Consider the following 24,126-nt stretch of genomic DNA (forward strand, 5'->3'; position numbering starts at 1 on the left):
TTTATGGCAGAGTAGTACTGCATTATATATGAAAACTACATCTTATGCATTCACCTTTTGATGGGCATTTGGGTTCTTTCTAAGATTTAGCTATTACAAATTGTGCTGCTATAGACACAGATGTGCATATATCACTGTAGTGTAACCCTTTTAACTCTTTTGAGAAGATTCCAAGAAAGCGAATAGCTGAGTCAAATGGAACCTCTAGTTTTAGTTTTTTGAGGAATCTCCACACTGATTTCCACAGTAGTTGTATAGTCTACATTCCCACCAGCAGTTGAAAAGAGTTCTTTTTTTCTCATGGACCCACCAGCATTTGTTGCTGATTTCTTTTTTTTTTTTTTCGTCAGTCAGATTTTATTGGTACATTTTTGATATGCATAATGACCATATTTATCAGAGAGACTTTGTACCTGTACAGGATGTAACTTGATTCTTTTTTTTCCCATTCTTCTACTTGTCCTTCAGTCCCTCCCCATTTACAAAACCTTTATTTCCATTTTTTCCTTCTTTTCATACTTTTTTAAACTTGTCTTTTTAATGATAGCTATCCTTCCCAAATTCCTTCAAAGCATTTCTCATTATGTTTATACTCCCAAAACTAGCTTGTTCTAGTTCTTCTATTTGTCTCTTCTGGAGAAAAATGATCTGACATGATTAGAGATCATTAAAATAAACTAAGGTGAAAGGACCACCTCCCGCATTATTGAGTGAGGTTGAACCTCAATGTTCTGATTTGCATTTCTTGAATGACCAGTGATGTTGAACATTTTTCATGTATTTATTTGCCACTTGCTCTCTCTCTTTCTCTCATTTGAGACAGTCTGACTGTGTAGTTCGGGCTGGCCTTGAACTTACTATGGAGCTCAGACTGGCCTTGAATTTGTGGAAATCCCCCTGCTTCAGCCTCTTTTTTTTTTTTTTTGGTCTTTTTCCTTTTTATCGGTACCAGGGATCGAACTCACAACTGCCTGCTTGCAAGGCAGGCGCTTATGCCGCTGAGCTAAATCCCCAGCCCCTGCTTCAGCCTCTTGAGTGCTGGGATTATAGGCGTGTATCATCATGGCCTGCTGCCATTTGTAATTCATTTCAGATGCCCATTTTTAGATTTGAAGCATCTGGTTTTTTTGAGTTCTTTGTATATTCTCAATATTAGTCCTTTGCTTGAGAAGTAGCTGGTAAAGATTTTTTTTTCCAATCTTGTGGGTTGTTTCTTCACTTTGCTGGTAGTGTTTTTTTTTTTTTTTTTTTTTTTTTTGCTGTGCAGCTTCTTTCCCTTTTGAGACTTAACAGATAAATGGATGAAGAAGCCTGGAGAAGAATGTTTGAGTTTGTGGTCATGTGAGAGAAAGAGAGTGAGTATCTTTGAGAAAGTTTAGTATGGCTGGATCTTAGACTTAGGGGCTTGGAGTAGAGTTGTAGTGGTGAAAAATGAGGTTGGAGAGGTAAGCAGGGCTTGCAGGGCATTAAAACCAATATTCATTTGAGCCAGATGGGAGAAATCTGGGTATTGTAGTAGGCACTTGTAAATCCAGCACTTGGAAGGCTGTGGCAGAAGACCTGGAATTTGAGGTCAGTCGGGCTACATAGAGAGAACTCATCTCAAAAAACCTAAACAACTAAACAAAAAAGAATGAGGACAAAAGAATGGATGGGACATACCCACCCCCAATGCTTTTTTTTTTTTTTTTTTTTGAGAGGCTGGAAACCAAGGCCTTTGCACTGAGCTACATCGGCAATTTTTTATTGCTAAATCACTTAAATTCCCAGAAAAAACTCCAGCCTGTGGTCTTTTAGCCTAAGCCTCCAGGAGCACTGAGATTACAGACTATAACAAAATAATAGATTGCAGGTATATGAAACCATACCCTCCCATTTTTGTTTTTTGTTTTTGCACTGGGATTTGAACTCGGGACTTTATGCTTGTTTGGCACCTTTCTTGAATATAAGGATATAATCAGATTTTTAGAAAGCTCACTCTGGTGGGGCTGGGGATTTGGCTCAGCGGCATAAGTGCCTGCCTTGCAAGCAGGCAGTCGTGAGTTCGATCCCTGGTACCGATAAAAACGAAAAAGATAAAAAAAAAAAAAAAAGAAAGCTCACTCTGGGTCCATTGTGGCAAGCTGGGGTTGTATGTGTGGGGGTGAGGTTTGAAGCTGGGAACTAATAAGGAAACTGTTGTAATAATCTTGACAGTAATTTATAGTGCCCTGACCTAATGGGTGGTGGCACTAGTAGTGGAGAGAAGGGGACTGAAGTACGTTTTCACAGATAGACTTGGTAGTTTAAAGATCGAAGTAGGGCAGGGTTAGTGAAGGTTGCTATGAAGTTTCTGGTTTGGACAGTAGAGTGGAAAGCAGGCCCTTTAATTAAAATAAACTGGAAAAAACAAGTTGGGGGGCAAAGAGAATATGGTGATTACATTTTGGAAGTATACTTAATTTTGTGGGCATGGATTTTAGCAGGGAATTAAGAGTTAGATTTTATAGACTTACGTATCAGAACAATGCAGAGAGCACTTACGAGAAAGTACTCCTTAAAATTTATATTTTGAGAGCAAGAGTTTCGTGAATACATTACACTATAGACTCTCAGGAAAGATGTATTTTCTTTCCAGAAAAATATACATGCTGATAGCAATTTACAAACAATTCCAGAGTTTACAAAAATGTGTAAACCTTAAGTTATAGACTGAAACAAGAGAACCTAGGGCGAAAAATCCTCAAGAGCCTCAGCTTTTATAGATGTAGGATAAGAAGATTTGGCAAAGAAGACATGGAATGAGCTTTACACCCTATGAATGTGCCGTTAAACAGATCCATTGGGTATCTTTATAATGATGTCACTAGGGCTTTGGCAAAGCAGAATAGGGGCTGTGGTGGATTGAGAAACTAATAGGAAGTAAAGAAGTGGAGTTGGAAAGTACTGTTGACAGTTCTTTAAGGAGTTTAATTATGTAAAAGAAGAGTTAATGGGGGGGGAGTTGGCTTAGGATTTGAGTAGGTTTAAATATAAGGTGTTAAAAGACAAGGTAAAGGAATATATATGGTGGCTTTTAAGGTCCCTCACCATGCAGTTGGTGAGATTCGAAATCCAGAACACAGATAGAAGAATCTTAGACAGGAGAGCAGATACTGTAAGTAGGAAAAAAAAAAATTCTATCTCTTTGAAGTTGGATGTGAAATCATTTTACATCATGAATGATAGAATGGATAGTGATTTAAAGATTGTTACTTCATTATTACTGAAAATTATTACTTGGATCTAGGTGTGTTATATGTAGTTTTTTTGTTTGTTTGTTTTATTTTTTTGCCTTAAGACAGGGTCTCGTTATGCAGGTTAGGCTGAACTCACTATGTAGCCAAGGCTGGCCTTTAACTCACAGTGATCCTCCTGCCTCAGCTTCCTGAGTGCTAGGATTACAGGTGTGCGCCACCATGGCCAGTTGTATTGATCTTGAATAGTCAGTTTATATGATGATAAAAGTGAGAGGAGGAGTTTTTGTAAATCCAGTTTATGATTTGGTATTATTTATTGTGGTCCTAGTTTACATGTTGAATTTTTTTGTGTTTAAAAACAAAACTGTATCTTAATACTTGGACCAAGAGGACTCAGACTAGTATAATAAGTCAGCATTCCTTTGTGATATCTGTCTTCTGAAGAATTTTTTATTTGAACTTCTAAAGTGATTAATTATATCTAGATATATTCCCAATTTTATGTTAAATGAGTTTTTATTACACTGTATTTCCAATCATTGTAAATAAATCATTAAAACCGAGAAATAGGTAGAAGTTGGGCAGATGTTACATTTATTACTTTATAGATCTTATTATATATAAAAATGTATCTTTACCTTCACTTACCAGTTTATGATTCTATGTAAATCATAATTTTATTTATTTATTTATTTATTTATTTATTTATTTTTGTGTCAGGAATCAAACTCAGGACCATACGCTTGCCAGGCAGGCTATTATATTTCTGGCCCACATAAGTTGTAATTTTAGAAATGAAATGTGTTTACTTCAAAATGTATCTTACTTTTTTGTTGGTCCTGGGGATTGAACTCATCATGTAGCGCTTGCCAGGCAGGCACTTATGCCACTGAGCTAAATCCCAGCCACTAAAATGTATCTTTTTAAAATGGGAAATTTAGTGGATTTGTTTAGTATATTCACAGATTGTGCATACATCCATGTAAGTAATAACGTAGTGCAACATAACTCAAATTTGGGTTTTAAAGGACAAAGTGATAGATCTTTTTTACCAGTGAGCTAATGATTTAAGGGAAGGTATTGTATCTATAGTTTCTGTGGCATTTAGAAAACAGAATACTTTTTAAAAAAAATCTCATGTATATCAGGAAAACTTTACCTTATTTTTTTCTTTCTTTTCAGTATAATATTATCTTGACCCTAAAACAGAAACCTGAATTTACATATCCTCTCCTCAGAATCATTAGAATTTATATAGATTTATATATTTTTGCTGTCAGCCTTTACTGGTAATCATTGCTAAATTTGCCATCACTGATGTTCAGCTGTCTTTTGTTTGCTGGTTTGTCTTTAGTTAAAGCTTATGATCATATTTCATACCTTGCTGTATAGTTAGGACTTAATTATCCATGCTGTTTTCAGTGGTTTAAAATGAAGCAATGATATCTTACCATTTTATTTTAATTTTTCCCATGTATTTTTTTGTTTTACAGTACTCTGTGCAAAAAACTTGGTGAAAAAGGATTTTTTCCGTAAGTAAATTAACTTTAAATATAAACCTTGTCTTTCCTGTGTAGATTGTTTTTGGACAACATTTGTAGAATTGTCAGGTTTAGGGATTTCTAAATTCAGAAATATATTGTTATTTTTGTGAATACTTTGGTTCAGGTCCTTTGGCTATTACATTTTTCCGAGGGATTTTTTGGCCTTAGCCTCTTTCCCTTTATTTGTCAGTCCTATCTATTTACATCAATGTGTGTGTGTATGCAGCTAAATAAATGCAGACACATATAATGCATATGGAAGTTGTACATACTGTTAGATTTCTAGAAAAGATTTAAGAAAATATTTCACAGATATCATTTTTAAAGCATTTTATATGACATTTTATTATTATATTCAGGATTCATTGAAAGGTAGAAAAGCCACTGAAGTCATTTAAACTTTGTGCACTTGTAGGAAAGAAATCTCTGCCACATTTGATTGTAAGTGCACTTGTGTCTCAAATTCCAGAGCAGATGCTTGATAATAGTATCTGTCTTATCAGTTGATTGTGAAATTTTTTTGTGGCTTTATTTAGGCTTAAATTTTGTGAAACACAGTTGGAAAGTACCAGGTGTGTTGAAAATCTTGACCTTAATACTTAGCTTTAAATTATTAAAAATTGCATAATTTTTATTAAAAACTTTTCAGCCAGCAAATTTTATATGTAAAATAGTTAAACTTAGAAATGGAGCTTATTTTAAAATTCAGATCCTACCATGCAGCAAAAGGCCTGTTGCTTTGTGATTTAGTTTGACAATTTTCAAGCATTTGATTAAAAGAAATAATAAGCTCTTGATGTTTTAAAATCATACTTAATTTGTTGCTTTGAAATTTTATTACTTCTCCTCTTCCTAGAATAGAACCTGAATTAAAGTTTAAAAAATAATCTTATAAAATTATAAATTATTAGATTATTTCTGTGCTTATGCGCGAAGACTGTTAAAGAGGATAATTTGAAACATAGGAAGAAAATTGCAAGTATTCTTCAGTGTATGTACTGTGTGTCCTCTACCCCCACAAATAATGTTATCACAATAGGAGAGAACCCAGTGGCCATAGAGCTGCCCATCTCTCTCTGCTGCCACCAATTTATATTATCTTTCATGGTGCTGCATAAATACCCTGTCACTAATAACCAAGGGGTACTTTTCCTTCATCTTTTATAAGGTTCATCTGCAGTCAGATTTATCCTAGTGGAACTGTAAATTGGTTGGTAGATAAGAGTAGATTGGCTAATGACAAGGATAAAGGTAGAGAAATAGAAGTCTAACAGTGACTTTGGTATCTTCCAAGGTACCTGCTTGTGGTTTTGAAGATAAGATCTTCAGCTTTGTTTCTCAATCTTTGACTAATTCTTTTCCTTTCTCTAGAATTTTAAGACACAGCTTGTCCAATAAAATATTCAGATATCTTGTCTTAGTTTTCCTAGAGGAATCTTACATTAATTCTTTGTAAGTCTCTGAATTTTTCTGTCCTTAAATTGTAGGTGAAAGAAGGAAATCGTTTCACTTTTTCATTGATGTAGACAGTGAAAATTGCTAAAAAAAAATGTTAGGAGTATAAGTTGGCATTAGGGATAAGAAGATTGGGGGAAATTGCAATTATCTTTAAAACTCAAAAGTGGCAGATACCTGCTGGCCTGGAAGGAAGCAGCAAAGCCAATCCTCAGGCATTCGGAAGGAAGTAGTGAGCCAGGGATAGAAGTATGTCACAGGTTCACGCTGGCCACTGATCCCTGTTGTAGTGGATTCATATCTATATTTCCAGATGTTTTGGACTTAATCATACGTTGAGATTTGACACATTAATTTTAGAGAAATATAATAGTTTCTACGCTTTGAGTATGTGTTTATTGATTAGAGTATAGTATACTAATAGTAAGTTGTTAACTTTTGACTTGTGATTTAGTTTAAATTATATGAGAAAAGTAAATTTTAATGTGGAACATTACTATAGGATGATGAAATAAATATGTATTTATTTCATTACAGAAAAAAATTCTGCCATGTGTTGTCTTTTGGTAATTCATATGTGAGATAATAACTGTTCCAGGATATTATCCTTGCTGAGGAAAGTTTCATTGACTTATATTTTGAAACTATTTTCAAGCCTGGTAGCTTTAAAAAAACAAGTCACTCCTCCTTATCCCCCAAATTTCAGCAGGGAAATGGTCAATCATGAAACAGTAGGTTAAAAATTTTATAATGAGCATCCAATGTGTAGATTCTCTGTTAATTTTTGTCACATACTATAAATTTATTTAATCATTATCATTGTTTTCTGTAAAGATTGTTTGCAGTAGTATCAAAATTTTTCTCTCTTTATTAGCAACATTAAAAAGAAAAGATTTATGCGTAGGTGTAGCTGTACATACCTGTAATCCCAGCAGGCTGAGAAGTCTGAGGCAGTAGGTTCTGTGCAATTTTTTGAGCTTACTGTGCAATTAGTGATTTAGTGAAACTGTGTTAAAGTAAAAAAAAAAAAAATTAAGGTCAGTGTATATAGCTCAGTGTGATGGCCTTGGGTTCAATCTCCAACCCCCCTTGCTCTCCCCACACAAAGATTTATTTTATTTTATTTTAGTACTGGGGATTGAACTCATGACCTCACGCTTGCCAGGCAGATGCTTATACTGCTGAGCTAAATCCCCAGCCCACAAAGATTTATTTAAGACAATGTATTAAAAGTATTTTATAGGGGCTGGGGATTTAGCTCAGCGGCATAAGCGCCTGCCTTAAAAGCAGGCGGTTGTGAGTTTGATTCCCGGTACCGATAAAAATGAAAAAGACCAAAAAAAAAAAAATATTTTATAGAGGTGAGATCAGTTAGTCAATCAATATAAGTCAGTTGAATTTTTTCACCGTCCAATCCCAAATAAAGCTTTATTCTCTTTGGAAAGTAATTCAATTTTAAGTTCAAATTTTTATTTCAATATTACTTGCAGCTAAGTACATTTGTATAATAAGGAAGTTTTGTGTTTTTTTTTTTTTTTTTTTAAACTGGGAATTGAACTCAGGACTCATGCTTGCCAGACAGGTGCTGTACTGCTGAGCTGTACCGCTGGCAGATGAGGTATTTGAGCTAAGATACTCATCTGACTTTTAAGTGATAGGAAGAATTGAGAAATTTTTAAAATACAAAAAGCAGACACTTTGTATTTACCACTAGAGGTCTCACTCACTTTAGAAAACGCCATAATTTTTCACATTAGAGTAATTTGGATTTTAAATTTTTTGTGGACTAGCATAAGCAGTTTAAGTTGCACCCCAGGTTTTTTTTTTTTTTTTTTTTTTTTTTTTTTTTTTTTGTTGTTGTTAAGATACAGAGATTGGGGCTGGAAATTTAGCTCAGCAGCATAAGTACCTGCCTTGCAAGCAGGCAGTCATGAGTTTGATGCCCTGTACCGATTAAAAAAAAAAAAAAAAAGATACAGAGATGATATGTTGGTTTGTTGTTATTTAACAGAAGAAAAATAGGAAATGGGTACTTAAACTTAGAAAAGTTTAAGTTTCCAGTAGAAACTGGATGAAGGATTTGGAAGACACTCCTGGAGGTTTGTATGAAAAGTTTTCTTTTTTTTGGTCTTTTTCCTTTTTATCGGTACCGGGGATCGAACTCACGACTGCCTGCTTGCAAAGCAGGTGTTTATGCCGCTGAGCTAAACCTCCAGCCCCATGAAAAGTTTTCTTAAGCCTTAATTTTTTTCTTTCTTGTAATACTGGGGATTGACCTCAGGGCCTTTGCATCAGACCATGTCCCCAGCATGGCTTTTTATTTTTCTTTCTTTCTTTCTTTTTTTTTTTTTTTTTTTTTGAGAAAGGGACTAAGTTGCCCTGGGTGGCTCAAACTTGTGATCCTCTTTTCTCAAGTCTCCCACACTACTGGGGCTGCAGGTTTGCCTCAGAATGCCTGGGTAATCCATAACTTTTTTTTTTTTGGTACCAGGAATCGAACTCATAACCTCACGCTTGCCAGACAGGTGCAGTAATCCATAGTTATTTACCTAGTTGAATAATATTCAAAGGGGAAACTAGAAATGTGGTTTTTGTTTTTGCTTAATTCATACATTTATGTATTTCTTTAGATGTAAAGTCAAGAGAACAATACAGAATAGATTCTTTTCAGGAGAAAATACTTTCAATGTTATTAAAGGAAGAATTAAAAAAAAAAAAAACCAGTAACTCTTCCATTAAGCATATTTACAGATTCTTAGGAGTTATTGAAATAATATGAATAGCACTAAACTTCAAGAACAGTACAGTTAAGTAGATTTGATATGCTAACATTAATTTTCTTTAAAGTTTATTAACTAAAATGTCTTATTTAGTTGAAGAAAGAATCATGGACTTGAGGAATTGTATAAGCAGTGTCTGGCTGTTCTTGAATCTTGGTAAATTAACATCTTGACTTCTAGCACCTAAGTTGCCATTTTTGTTTCCTTAGTGTTTTTTGACTCACTTTCTGGAGTTTCGTATGTTTTGTCAGAAGGACCACTATAGCCACACACGTCTGTAATCCTAGCACTTGGGAGGCTGAGACAGAAGGATTGTTGCAAATTCAAGGCAAGCCTGAACTACATAGAGAAGCAATGTCTCAAAATAAAATGTCTCAAAATAAAACTAAACAAACAAGAAAGATCACTATTGCTTTAGGCAGGAAAAAAACTATTGTGTCACCTTTGGCACTTTTTTTTTTTTATTAAACTTTTCAGAGTGGCATTTCCTTTTTCATGTGGGTTCCCTAATTCTCATCCTACTCTTGGATTGTGTTTTTGTTGCTTTTCTCTTTGGTGAGACAAATAACTGATACCCAAACTTAAAGGAGGAAAGTTTTTTTTTTTTTTCCCAGTTCACAGGTTGTAGAGGTTTAAGTTCATGATTGGCTGGCTCCAAGACAAGGTGGCATGGCAGAGGAGAAGCAGTTCATGGCAGGCAGGAGGTGGCAAACTATGAGCAACAAGTGACAATTACTACACTAACCCTCTTTCTGTCCTTTATATTTTATCAAGGTTAGCTACCCCTAGTATGGGTAGCATTCACACTGAGAGTGGGGCATCTTTAATCCTAGCCAAAACTACACCAAACCAGTTAACAGACTGATTTAGTAATCACTCACCCTTAACCCCAGCATCACATATTCTAGATTCAGCTACCTCTAAAAAAGCCTCATCTATGATCACATGAGACTTTGTGGAGGACATCCAGACTCAAGATGTAACAGTGACAGTTTTAATAGTGTTTTTCCATGCTGCTAGCCTTTTCTTTTCCTAGTCTACCTTAAATACCACTAATAGAAAAACATGGCTATAAATATAGCTCAAGAACCTGTAATGGCTCCCTGAGATTTACATAATCATTCCAAACCTATTTTCTGAACTTCTAAGCCCCTTTTTTTTTATTTTAAAGAGATTAAGACAAAGCAGGACATAACAAAGCAGATCAGAACAGAACAATGTAAGCAGCACAGAATTTCACTAGAAGACAACCCGTAATTAACAGTAACTACCACAATGTCTCTTTCTTTGAAATAGTTGAGTATAACTTCATATACAATAGTATCAAACATAACAAAATAGTATAAAAACATTCAAGAGAATGAGAGTATTACAGGGCATTCAGAACCAAATAACAGAAAACAAACAATGGCTACTATATTATCTCATTTTCCTTAGAAAATTTGTTTATACTTTTGCATGTAATACAGTCCAATAAGGTACAACATGATAGAGCCAATGGAAACAGAAGAGCAAAAGCATGGTAGGACTTCAGAGTAAGATGATATATCAGTACTGGCTATTATAATGACTTGTTTCCCTCAAATTAGCTGTTCATACCATCACAGTTAATAAAATCAAACAAACAAGGACAAACCCATTACAACTAATTAATGTGATTATTATAAGGTTTCAAACAATGTAATGGGGAATCGTGATTACCATAAACTCTTATGTATTCTTACTATTTCTTACACTATGGAGACTGTATGGTATTTACACATGTGAGTTTGATTTATTTCACTTATGATTATGGTCTCAAGTTGCACCCATTTATTAGTAAATATCTCAATGTGATCATTCTTTATAGCTGAGTAGTACTCCATTGTATAAAAATACTACAACTTTTTTTATCCATTCCTCAGTTGATGGACACTTATGTTGTTTCCAAGATCTGGCGATTACAAATTGTGCTGCTATAAACATGGGTGCAGATATATCACTGTGGTATGATATTTTCAGTTCTTCTGGGAATATGCCCAGAAGTAGAAAGCTGGGTCGAATGAGACCTCCAATCTGAGCTTTTTGAGGAATCTCCAGACTGACCTCCACAGTTGTTGCACCAGTCTACACTCCCACCAACAGTGCAGAAGAGTTCCTTTTTCCTCACAACCTCTCCAGCATTTGTTGTCGGTAGTTTTCTTGATGCTGGCCATTCTTTCTGGAGTGAGATGGAATCTCATTGTTGTTTTAATTTGCATTTCTCTAATGACTAACGATGATAACATTTTTTCATGTATTTATTTGCCATTTGTATTTCTTCATCTGAGAACTGTGTATTCATCTCAGATGCCTGTTTTTGGATTGGGTCTTTGAATTTTGGGGCTCTGATTTTTTTTTTTAATTCTTTATATGTTTTAGACAGAAGACCTTTGTCTGAGGAACAGCTCACTAAGATTTTTTCCCAGTTTGTGGGTTTTCTTTTCACTATGCTGAGATTTATTTCGACATGCAGAAACTTTTTAATAAGATGTGATCCCAGCTATTGATTCTGGGAAGTAGTTCCCATGCTGTTTGATTCTTCTGTTCATGAATTCTCTACCTACCCCAAAGTCTTCAAGATGTTTACCTACTTTGTCTTCCAACAGATTTAGTGTTTCTGTTTTAATATTCAGATCTTTGATCCATTTAGATTTTAGTTTAGTATATAGTGATAGGCATGGGTCTAGTTTTAGTTTTCGACATATGGAGAGCCAGTTTTTCCAGCACCATTTATTAAAGAGACTGTCATTTTTCCAGTGAACATGTTTGGCCCCTTTATCAAAGATAAGGTGGTTAAAAAAAAGATAAAGTGGTTGAGTGTGTTGGTAGTTGCTTGTATCTTTCTAGTCTATTCAATTGACCTTCAGATCTGTTTTTATTCCAGTACCATGTTGATTTTATTACAGTAGCTTTGTAGTATAATTTCAAGTTAGGGATTGTGATGTCTTGCCTTTGCTGCCTAGAATTGTCTTTGCTATTCTAGGTCTCTTCTGGTTCCAGATGAATTTTAGGAGTGATTTCTCTAGGTCCATGAGGTATATTGATGATATTTTCATTGGGATTGCATTGAATCTGTTTAACAGTTTTGGGAGAATGGCCATTTTCACAATATTTATTCTCCCTATCCATGAACGAGGGATGTCTTTCTATTTTCTGAGATTATCTTCGATTTCTTTTTTCAAAGTATTATAGTTTTCCCTGTATAGATCTTTCACTTCTTTCGTGAGATTAATTCCTAAGTATTTCATTTTTTTGGATGCTAGTATGACGAGTGTGGCTTCTCTTATGTCTCTGTAATTTTGTTGTTAGTGTATAGAAATGCTATTGATTTTTGAGCATTGATTTTGTATCCAGCTACATTGCTGAATTTATTTATTATATCAATGGAATTTTGGGGGTCTTCTATGTAGAGTAACATGTCATCTGCAAATAATGGTAATTTAACTTCCTTTTTTTCCCTATCTTTAACCCTTTCATTTCTCTCTTGTCTAATTGCTCTGGCTAGTACTTCCAGTACTATATTGAATAAGAGTGGTGCCTGATTTTAAGGTAAAGGCCTTCAGTTTTTTGGCCATTTAATATGATGCTGGCTGTTGGTTTGTCATAGATGGCCTTTATCATATTGAGGAAAAAGACCATCTATTCCAATTTTTTGTAAGGTTCTTATGAATGAGTGTTGGACCTTATCAAAAGCTTTTTCTGTATCTATAGAAATGATCATGTGATTCTTACTTTTGGCTTTATTGATAACGGTGGATTACATATTGATTTACGTATGTTGAACCATCCTTGCATGCCTGGGATGAATCCCACTTGGTTGTGGTATATAATCTTGTCAATGATTTGCTGCATCCTGTTTGCCAATATTTTATTGAGGATTTTTGCATCTGTGTTCATTAGGGAGACTGGCCTGTAGTTTTCTTTTTTAGTTGGGTCTTTCTCAGGTTTTGGTACTAGAGTTATATTTGCTTCCAGGAATGACTTAGGAAGGATTGCTTCCCTTTCGATTTGATTGAAGAGTTTGAGGAGTGTCAGCATTAAGTCTTCTTTGTATTTCTTGTAAAATTCTGCAGTGAATCCGTCTGGGCCTGGGCTCTTCTTTGTAGGTAAGGACTTAATTACATTTTCAATTTCATTAATAGAAATTGGGTTATTCAGCAGTATTACATCTTCTTGACCCAGCTTTGGTACTTCATATGTTTCTAGGAATCTGTCCATTTCTTCTGTGTTATTGAACCTATGGGAGTAGAGGTTTTTGAAATAGGCATTGATGATCTTCTGTATTTCCATAGAATCTGTAGTGATTTTGCCTTTTTTGTTCCTTATTGCATGAATTTGAGCTTTTTCTTTCCTTTTTTTAAAATTAGGTTGGCTAGGGGCTTATCAATTTTATTTATTCTTTCAAAGAACCAACTCTTTGATTCATTGATTCTTTGGACTGTTTTCTTAGTCTCTATTGCATTAATTTCTGCTCTGACTTTTATAACTTCCTGTCTTCTTTTGGCTTTGGACTTGACTTGCTCTTCTTTTTCTAGATGTTTGAGGTGTAGCATCAGGTTATTTATATTTGTTCTGTTTTCCTGATGTGGGAACTCAGTGCAATGAATTTTCCTCTGAGGACTGCTTTCATTGCATCCCACAAATTCTGGTAAGTTATATTTGTATTTTCATTTGCTTGTAGGTATTGTTTAATTTCTTCTTTAATTTCCTCTGTGACCCACTGATTGCTCAAGAGTGTATTATTCAATTTCCATGTGTTTGTGGGGTTTTTCTAGTTATTTTTATCATTAATTTCTAGTTTCATGGTGCTATGATCTGATAACATGCATGGGATAATTTCAGCTCTTTTGCATTTATTTAAATATGTTCTGTGGGTTAGTATGTGGTCTGTTTTAGAGAATGTCCCATGTACTGCTGAGAAGAATGTGTATTCTGTTGTTGTTGGATGGAACACTGTATATGTCTATCAAGTCCATTTGTTCACAAGTGTGATTCAGTTCTGTTATTTCCTTGCTGATTTTCTGTCTGGTTGATCTGTCCCTTGGTGTCAATGGTGTGTTAAGGTCTCCTTGGTGTGTTAAGGTCTCCTTTTATAATTGTGGTATTGTTTATTGGATTTTTCATTTCTATTAATACTTGTTTTGTATAACTGGGTGCTCTGGAATTTGGTGCATATATATTTAAGATTGTTATCTCTTCCTCTTGAAGTGTTCCTCCAGTATGTAATGACCTTCTTTATCTCTTCTGATCATTCTTGGTTTGAAGTTCACACTGTCTGCAAACAGAATAGCTACCCCCGCTTTTTTGGGGGTTCCTGTTACATGTAGTATTGCTTTTCATCCTTTGACTTTCAGTCTGTGAGTTTCCTTTTGGGTTAGATGGGTTTCTTGTAGACAGCATATGGTTGGATGTTGTTTCTCGATCCATTCTGCCAATCTATTTCTTTTAATTGGTGAATTGAAACCATTTACATTAATGGTTGTAACTGTTATATATTGGTGTATTGTTGACATGTTATCTTTTTGCTGTTGCATCTTTGTCTTTCCATTCTGACTTGTTTAGTGGTTTTTTCCTGTGTGTATCTAAACTGTCTTTCAGTATTCTTTCCAGGGTTGGCTTGGTGATCGTGAAGTTCTTTAGCTGTTCTTTGTCATGGAAGTATCTTATTTCTCCATCCATTTTGAAGGACAGTTTTTCAGGGTACATCAGTCTAGGTTGGAAATCATTTTCCTTTAGGATCTGAAATACTTCATTCCATGCTCTTCTTGACTTCATTGTTTGTGCTGAGAAGTCTGCTGTGATTCTGATAGGCTTTCCTTTATAGGTGATCTGTCTCTTCTCTCTAACAGCTTTTAATATTCTATTTTTATATTGGCTTTCTGAGATGGCAATTATTATATGTCTGGGTGTGGTTTTGTTTTGGTTATGGCTATTTGGAGTTCTATATGCTTCAGTAATCCTAATGTCAGTTTCCATTCTCATGTTTGGGAAATTTTCAGCTATTATTTCTGTGAATAGCCTCTTGATATCATTTATGTTGTCCCCTTCTTTTTCATTTATCTCTATCGATCTTATGTTGTTTTTCTTTGAGTCATCTTGCAGCTGTTGGATTGTTATTTCCTGATTCCTTGTTATTTTTAAGAGATCTTTCCTTTCCTGTTCACTAGCTGCAATCTTGTCTTTGAGATCTGAAATTCTACGTTCAGTTTCGTTGAGGCGGTTTTGACAACTTTCAGTGGAATTTTTGATTTCTTGTATATCTCTTTGAATCTGCTTTATGTATCCTGTTTGTTTCTTATATTGCTCATTCAGGGATTCTATCTTTTTGTTTTGTTCCTTTAATTTTTAAACTGTGTCTCCTTTTGATGTGTTCAGCATCTCTAATTATTTTTATCATTTCTTCTTTTACCTGGAAGATTATTTCTAGTTTGAATTCCTTTAAAGCTTCTCAAAGTTGCTTCTTTATTTCAGTTACTGTTATTTCAGGTATTTCAGGCATATGGTATGTATTTTCTTCTATGTACATGGCTGCTAGGTTTTCTTGGGATGGGCTGGATGTTTGAGATTGCATTTTTGTTGTTTGTTTTGTCATTTTCCTACATTTCTGTGTTTTAAGTGTTGTTCCCACGCTTGCCCTGGGCGTGTTGGAAATTGTCTCCTATGTCCTGGACTCCTGGGACTCCTCTGGTAGCGCAACTCCCTCCTTGGGCAGCGAGGCTGCCAGATTAAAAGAAGGTTACCAGGGGAGGTTCAGGCAGGCCTAACGCCTCCTCAAGCTGCGCAGCTCCCGGTTCCTGCAGCAAAGCTTCCTGGACCGAAAGAAGGCCACCAGGAGCGGTCCAGGCAGGCCCAAATCCTGCTCAGCCCAATCTAGTGTGGCAGCAAGCGGAGCGGGTCCGCAACCACCCAGAGCAAGGATATCAAACTCTCGCGGGGATCGGATATTGTGTAGGCATCCACCTCCTCTGTGGTAAAGCTCCCCAGGCTGAAAGATGGTCACCTGCGCAGCCTAGATAGGCCCAAAAAGTGCAGTTCCCTCCCCAGATGGCAGCAGTGGTGGTGGCGCTCCCCAAACTGAGAGATGGTCGCCGGCAAGGCCTGAGCAGGCCTCTGCAGAAGCCTTTTTTTTTTTTTAAACTGCTTTTTTTAGGTATCAGGAATCAAACTCAGGACCCTGAGCTTGCCAGAGAGAGGCACTTATACTGCTAAGCTATATCCATAGCCCTTCTAAGCCTCTTTTACTAGGTCAGTCCTATCTGTCTAGCAATATTTAATTTTATACCTTATCACAAACAGTTTGGTTAGTTTCTTTAGTGCCCTCCAAATATCCTTGTTTCCGTGGTCGTCTTCTTATTGTTAGGAAAGTCTTCTTTACCTGTTTGTCTTGTAAAGTCCAAATGAGTCCCATCATACTTAAACCCTTACAGTTCAAAATGTTCTTGTAGTTTTCATAGCTCATCTATTTACTGCTGAAGTACACAGTGTGTAAATGGGATATGTACAGCATAGTTGTTGAGAACATGAAGTCTAGAAGTAGCCAGTGTATGCTTGATTTTAAAATCTAAACTTTAGAATCTTGCTGTAACACTTGATAGTGTATAATCTTAGGCTAATTAATCCTTTTGTATATAAGTTTTCTTATTAGTAAATTAGGGCTGACACCTATTTTGATGCTACCCTATAAGGTTATTGTGAGGATTAAACATGTATGTAAAGCATGTGGAGTAGCACTCTACATAGTGTTTTAAGTGTTTAACTGTTTCAGTATAGCCAAGCATTGTATAGTCTGTCCCTCCCTGCGTATAATCTCCACAATTAGACAGTGTCTTAGTTACTTCCCTTGCCACTGGGATAAAATACCTAAAATCTGCAATTTAGAGGAGAATTTACTTTTGCTCATAGTTACAGTCCCTAGTTTGCTGGCTGTAAAGCAGAAATGGTACAGTGGGAAGTTCTGGTAAAGAAAAGCTTCTCATGTCATGGTGACGAAGAAGGAGAGAGAGAAAAGGGAAGAACCAAAATAGGAGATAAACTCTTGCAGGTCACCCTCCCCAGTGACTGCTAGGTTCCACCTCCTAACAGCAAGTCAGCTGTGAACGTATCAGTGGACTGATCAATTCATGAGTATAGAGCCTCCATGATCCAGTCATTTTCCAAACACATGAGGCTTTTGGGGGGCAATCCAGACCTAGACCAAAACAAATAGTCTTTTATAGCAGAATATTACATTTTTGGTTGAATCTCTCATCACTCATGCAGGTTACTCCAAAAAACTTGTTGGCTGGTTTGATTTCTCTGTAGTCTATGCTTGTTGCTGTTATCTATTTTTAAATTTTTATTTTTAGTGTATGTTTGTAGTACATAGTGGTTGTATTCATCATTGGGAGTTGGTACATCTGCATAATACATAGTCCATATGTCTGTGTGAAAACATATTTAGGAAGCCAAATGTGATGGTGCACACCTGTAATTCCAGTATTTGGGAGTCTGAGGCAGGATAATTGTCAAGAATTTGAGGTTAGCCTGGAGTACACAGTGACTCTTAAGGCCAGCCTCAGCTACATAGTGAGAACCTGTCCCAGAAAAACAAAACCAAGCAAACAAACCACTTTAAATGAGAATCAAGGGAGCCATTTGGCAAGAGAGAGTCATGAATGCTGTGTTTATCTTTCTGAGGTGTTAGGTATGGTAACAATCCTTAGAAATTTCTGCAGTGTGATATTACCTTTAAACTGAGAATATTTTGAGGCAGGAAAAACAGGAACAATATTTTTCTGGTATTTAATGTGGAAGTAAGTTGAAGTTTTGTTATTGTTGTTTTTTGTTTTTGTTTTTGCAAGGGTCTTGCTGTGTAGTTCAGGCTGGCCTGGGCTCACTGTGATCTTCCTGCCTCAGCCTCCTAAGGGATAGGATTACAGGTGTGCATGTGGAAGTAACTGATAATCTGGTTTAAAACAGACTACTTTTCATTTAAGTTTAGCTTTTTAAAAAGTAAAAAGTGGAATAATTCTTTTAGTAGATGGTAATCTTTATGTAACAGATCTACGTTATATGTCAAAATATTCATTAACTAAAAAAAGAAAATCTCCTTTTCTTTTGCAGGACTTCCTGATCCATTTGCTAAGGTGGTGGTTGATGGATCTGGACAGTGCCATTCTACAGATACTGTGAAGAATACACTTGATCCAAAATGGAATCAGCATTATGACTTGTAGGTTTAAGTGATTAATTTGAGATCAAACACAGAATTAATATCATTTGATATAATCTCTAAAAAGAATCTCAGAAAATTATCTGAATTTTATCTGTGGTATAATTTTGCCTTTATAGGAGGGGTATAAAACCTAGTGGAAAGGTATTTGGCATGTTGATCCCTGGTTTTAGAAGACTCACATTATAGAGCAGTCCTCCCTTTCCAGTGAAAGAAAAGTTAATTCACTTTAGGTTAGTTACTAGCATAAAAGTACCAATCAATTGCTACTATGTAGATGACTTCTTTCTTTATATTTTAATTGGTAGTATATGACTTCTTTATAAGTTTGACTTTATTCAGGTGTTTCTTCTGTTTATAGATATCTTGCTTATTTTTATCACCTCAGTCATTTCTTGTTTTTAGTTTTAGATGTTTTAAAGTTTCCTACTTGAGAAGATGATTCAGCTTTTAAAATTAGTACCCCTACCTGCTCCTGCCCCTACTTGCTCCCAGCCCTTTAATATAAATGAACTTTTTAGTTAAATCATTGTTCCATGTTTATCTGATTATGAAAGTAGTCAGAGATATTGATTACATGGTCCACAGGAACTACTTTTTCCTTGACAACTGTTGTTTCTCAAGTTACACCTGCCATTTGTTTGGTTTTCTATTTATCTCATTAATTCCCAGCTCTTACGGAACCGTATGTTGTTTTGTTAGGAATTCCATAGGCTTTTTCTTCATGGAAACACCCCTCCTGAAGACTGTTTTCTTGCTTCAGTTTGGCTTGATGGTTCTCTTACAACCTACTTTGTAGTCTTCCTGGGAATTTATCATTAGGTTAGGAACTTTCTTTGTCTATCAATGATAGCTACTATTGCTTCTCCTGTTGCTGTTGCATTTTCCTATAAAGTTTATCTTCCATTGTCATTTGAGAAAAAGTAAAAAGATGGAAAACACTTTTTGAGATCTTATCTAAATATATGCTTTGTATTCTTGCTTAACAGATAGTTTAAATAAAGACCTTAAGATGAAACATCACTTTCTCCCCAAATTTTTAATATGTTACTTTATTATCTTCTACGTCTACATAAGCATCAGTAGAAATACACACTGAGAGTGTTGGCACATGCCTGTAATTGCTGTACTTTGAGAGGCCTACGGAGGGAGGGAGATCTAAAGTTTGAGCCCAGCAGCTTAGTAACTTAATGAAATGGTATTTCAAAATAAAAAATATAGAAGAGGCTAGAATGTAGTTCGGTATGGAGGCCCTGGATTCACCCCCCACCTCACCCCGTACTGGAAAAAAAAAGTCTGAGCCACAAGTTGGAGTGTATCTTTAATTTAAAACTTTTCACTTGCCATATTTTAAAAACATAAAAAAGAAACAGGTGAAATTAAGCATAATCTAAACTAGTATCGCTAAAATAATGTCAGTTCAGCATGTAACCTAAATAAAATACTTATTCTTTCATTGTATACTAAGTCTTTGAAATCAGGGTTATTTTATACTTAGAGCTCACCATCATGTAGACTAATACTTAATACTTAATGGTTTTGTGTGGCTGATGGCTGCCATAGGTTTACAATGTTGCTGATGGCAGTTATGGTCTTTCATGATTGTTTTTCAGATGGACTATTTTAGGGTACTCTGTGCCTTGCTAAATCTTTTCTTTTCAAAATTATAGCCATCCTACTAGTTATGAATTGGTACCTTATCATGGTTTTGATTTATATTTTTCTAAAGCCTAATGATGTTGAACATTTTTGTGTACTTGTTGTGTACATGTTTGTGTACTTTATTTTATAGTTGATATTATTTGGACTTTTTCTCTTGCGTATTTCCTAGATGGTAGAGAAAAGATCAGGGAAATACTCTGGAAATACACATTTTGTAAAATCTTCACTTTAAATTAACGAAAGCTACAAGATTTAATAATTATATTTTAGCTAAAAGTTTTGAGTGTGTGTCTGTGTGTGTGTGTCTATGTCTCTGTCTGTCTTTCTGTCTGTCTTCCTTCCTTCCTTTCTTTTTTTGAGGAAAGATTTCACCATGTAGTTAGGCTGGCCTTGAACTCACTGTATAGTCTGACCTTGTTCTCACAGCAGTCCTGCTGGGATTATAGGCATTTGGCCCTTCACCTGGCTATATATATATTTTTTTTCCTATGTAATAATACTGTATTCTCCTGTAGAGGTAGCCTTACGATGCAATATCCTGAAGTTTGTTTATAAATCATGTTTGTCGATGAAGTTGAAATTTTTAATAAAGCCTAACTAGGACCCTCTTAAAAAGATTATACCTTTTTCTTTTATGGTGGTATGTGTATTATGTTACATGAAGTTTTCTTAAAATGAGAGGAGATACTTTTCTAGGTGTAAGAAATGATATTTCTGATTAATTCCTGACCCAAGAGTGTTTGTAGGGAATGTTTGAACATTCACACTTAAGTAATACAACACAATAATTTCTAGTAATTCACAAATTATTTTTCAGAAGGTCTGTAATCAGCAAGTGTTTATAGTGCAGTTTAAGATACAGCTTCCCACATTAAGATAGAGCTTTTCACATTATCAAAAATCTGATGGTACTCTGCAGTAAACAGATGGAGTTGTTTGAGCCAGTGATGGGCTGCCATGAGGACTTGAGAATCAATATTTCAGTGTATCTATGAACTAGGCATGTTAGTTGGGAAACTGATTTAATGTGATTTACAGATCCTACTTGTTTAACAACTGTTCAGGTTTACAACCATGGTATGCTGTTCAGATTACAACCTACCACTTGGACTTACGACCCTTCTTTTTTTTCTGTACAGTTTTGTACATCATGTATATAGAGCCTCAAGGTCTTGTTTTGACAGTACACTTTGTTTATACACTACCGTGATTTTTGGGTATTGCACTATACAGTCCTGTAGTTTTCTGTCATGTTCCACATGACAGTAGTACATGTAAGAGTTACGCAGATGAAAGCTCATCATGTTGGGAGTTTCCTTTGACTATTTCTTTGTTCTCAATATTGTAATGTACATATTATATACGATTCCTCATTTAGTGACCAATGCATTTAATGACCTAGCTGTAGAACTGCAGCTCAGTTGTTAAACAAGAAGTGTCTGTATTTATTTTTTCTCATGTTTGTTTGAAGTGATTTGCCTGTTTAATACTTGATCCTAGTTCAGGAATTAATAGCATGTGGTAGTCACATACCAAGGTACATCTGGTAGGTGTAATTGAAAATTGGTATATATATTCTGAATGCTATTTTTAATTCAGTTCTTTTTTGTTAGTAAGCAATAAGAACCCAATTCAAATTGGCTTAATTTAACAAAAAGAATGTTCCAATTTATATAATTATAAAAACTTAGAGATAACCATTCTTCAAGTACAGGTGTCAGGGACTCTTGAGCCCCTTCCATGATCCTTATTTAAAAGTTTTAATCTTCACTTAAGTGGCTTAGGCTTTTATATATATTAGGTGTATTTTTGTGATATTTCTCTTTTGTTGAACGACACTTTTAGGATCAAGGTTGCTGGACCAAAAATTTGACCTCTTAGAGTCATTAAATAGAGTTAGGGTCCATTGATACAATTATGTTACTTATGCTTATCCATGGGTTGATGCCATGTTAACAATTGGCAGGCGTGTGCACAGACAAATACAGTAACGCTTTCCCCTGCTCTGCTTGTCTGCAGGCAGTGAAGTGAAATCTGCAAGAGTCCTTCTCGCTCAAGGCCTGCATGCAGGAAAGAAGCAGGGGAAAAGCGTTACAAACAGCTTTTGTTCTACAGCATTAAAAAATATAACAGGTAGGTCAGATTTTTGGTCTGTCAGCCTTGACAATGCCCCTTGCAAGTGAACTAAGTCTTCTCTGAAGTAGAGGTCATGTTATTGAAATGTACTTAAAAATATGACCATAATAAAAGTTCTTTTAGGATTTTTTTTCTTAAAAAGAAGTAATCATTATAAACTCCCTTAGCGCTACTAAATACTAGCTACAGAAAGAGCTTTTTTTTAACTAACAAGAACTTTTGTTCAGCATGTGATATTAAAAATCATTTTTAGGTATTTTAAAACTTCTAAAAATTTAAGTTCAGTCATGTGGATTGATTGAACTAAAGATATATTTTGTATATTCTAGCTGTACTCTGAAAAATATTCATGACTTTAAAATATATAAAAAGAAAAACTTTAGACTATTAAGTTATTTATGCAGTTATTTTGGTTTGTAGGTATATTGGAAAGTCTGATTCAGTTACAATCAGTGTATGGAATCACAAGAAGATCCACAAAAAACAAGGTGCTGGATTTCTTGGTTGTGTTCGTCTTCTTTCCAATGCCATCAACCGCCTCAAAGACACTGGTTGTGAGTAGATACTAGAGCTTTTGAAATTTAAAAAAAAAAAAAAATTCTCTTTTTTTATGTTGTTATTTTAATTGTTCTTATGATTTTTATTATATTTATATGGTAGGGATCCAGAAACTTCGTATATATCTCTGAAATATTGGTAAAATTCCTGGTCTGTCCGTATTTTGTATAGATTTTGTTTTCAGATAGTCTCACTATGCAGTGCAGGCTGACTTTGAACTCACTATGTAACCTAAGCTGGCCTCAAACTCATGGCTGTCCTCCTGTCGTAGCCTCCTGAGTGCTGGGATTAAAGGCATACGCCACCATCCTGGCAATTTTATGCACTTTTGAAAAGGGTATTACATTTTAAGTATGTGGAACCTAGAGCTGATCAAAGTTTATACTTAGCTTTTAATAAATTAATAAATATTAAGAAGTGATTGACAGAAGGTTGAGAAGAAAGGTGTTCAAGTAAACACGCCTTTTAAAATTTCTTAGTACCGTTTTCTGGTTGTGATGGATCTGTGAAATGGCGGTGAATTTTTATTTAGGTGATTGGAATATTGAAGGTGTCAGTTAAAGGAGAATTGTTAGTAGATAATAATGGTAGAAAACTGCTGTGACAAAATTTTAAAGTTGATTATAAGATAGTTATCAGCTACTAAATATACCTGAATTTATCACTGACCTGTTCCTTTAGAAGATAGAACAGGATCAAAACAATCAAAGAAATTTCCACAATGAATTGGCAAACTGACTTAACATTTGTGTAATTTGTATAACTAAGTGGCAAAGAGACCTTTTGGGTGTCTTTCTACTGAATCGTACATAGATACATAGATGGAAAAATTTTTTTCTTTGGCAACAGATTTTTTGTTGTTTATATAGAATTTTTATTACAAGAAACATTGTCATTGTCATGGAATTGTAGTCCAGATGCCTTTGCTAATAATCAGACTTTAAGTATAATAAATTTAGCATTGAATGCTAGATGTATCGAGATGGTCCCTTTTAATGTAGTATAATACCACATCCCCGATATATAAGTATTGACCTGTTATGTAGAAGGTAGAGAACCAAACTAGAAATTCTCATTCAGACAAACTTAAAGCCATCTGAAAAATTCTTGTATTTGTAGGTTAACAGGGTGATGACCAATAGGAGAGGGATGTTGGGATTGGAAAAGGTTTGCATATAAACCATACTGTTGTGTTACCTAATCTAGCAGGCAAACTTAAAATTTATAGATCAAATTTCTGACATTACAGACGAAGATGGTCTCCTTGTTTTATGGATTTATAATTAAGACAGGTGTGATACACCTGTAAAAGAATTTAGCTAAGCAGAATTAACATACTGTGGGTAACATTATTCCTTACTATAACTTTGAGGGCCAACCCAGTGTTATATTTACAGGTGAGGCATCTGAGAGGATAATTGAATTGTGCTGGGTGTGGTGGTGTGTGGTTCTAATCCCAGCTACTTGGGAGGCTAAAACTGGGGAATCGAAAGTTTGAGGCCAGCCAATACAACTTAGTGGCAGTTTGTCTTAAATACATA

General features: G+C 35.2%; 1 protein-coding gene across 2 annotated transcripts in view; it reads left to right on the forward strand.

The window, feature by feature from the left end:
* Positions 1 to 24,126, forward strand: part of Smurf2 (SMAD specific E3 ubiquitin protein ligase 2) — a 120,330-nt gene that overhangs the window by 43,205 nt on the left and 52,999 nt on the right. Inside the window, exons 2-4 of one of the 2 annotated variants that reach the window (XM_063242427.1) lie at positions 4,712 to 4,750; positions 18,121 to 18,229; positions 22,448 to 22,581. In XM_063242427.1, coding sequence (XP_063098497.1) covers positions 4,712 to 4,750; positions 18,121 to 18,229; positions 22,448 to 22,581 — 282 coding nt within the window. The remainder of the gene's footprint in view (positions 1 to 4,711; positions 4,751 to 18,120; positions 18,230 to 22,447; positions 22,582 to 24,126) is intronic. The other variant, XM_063242428.1, reaches the window with a different exon arrangement.

Source organism: Cavia porcellus, unplaced genomic scaffold (genome assembly GCF_034190915.1).
Source record: "Cavia porcellus strain 051 isolate PalLab524CR breed Dunkin Hartley unplaced genomic scaffold, mCavPor4.1 scaffold_32, whole genome shotgun sequence".
Lineage (NCBI taxonomy): Eukaryota > Metazoa > Chordata > Mammalia > Rodentia > Caviidae > Cavia > Cavia porcellus.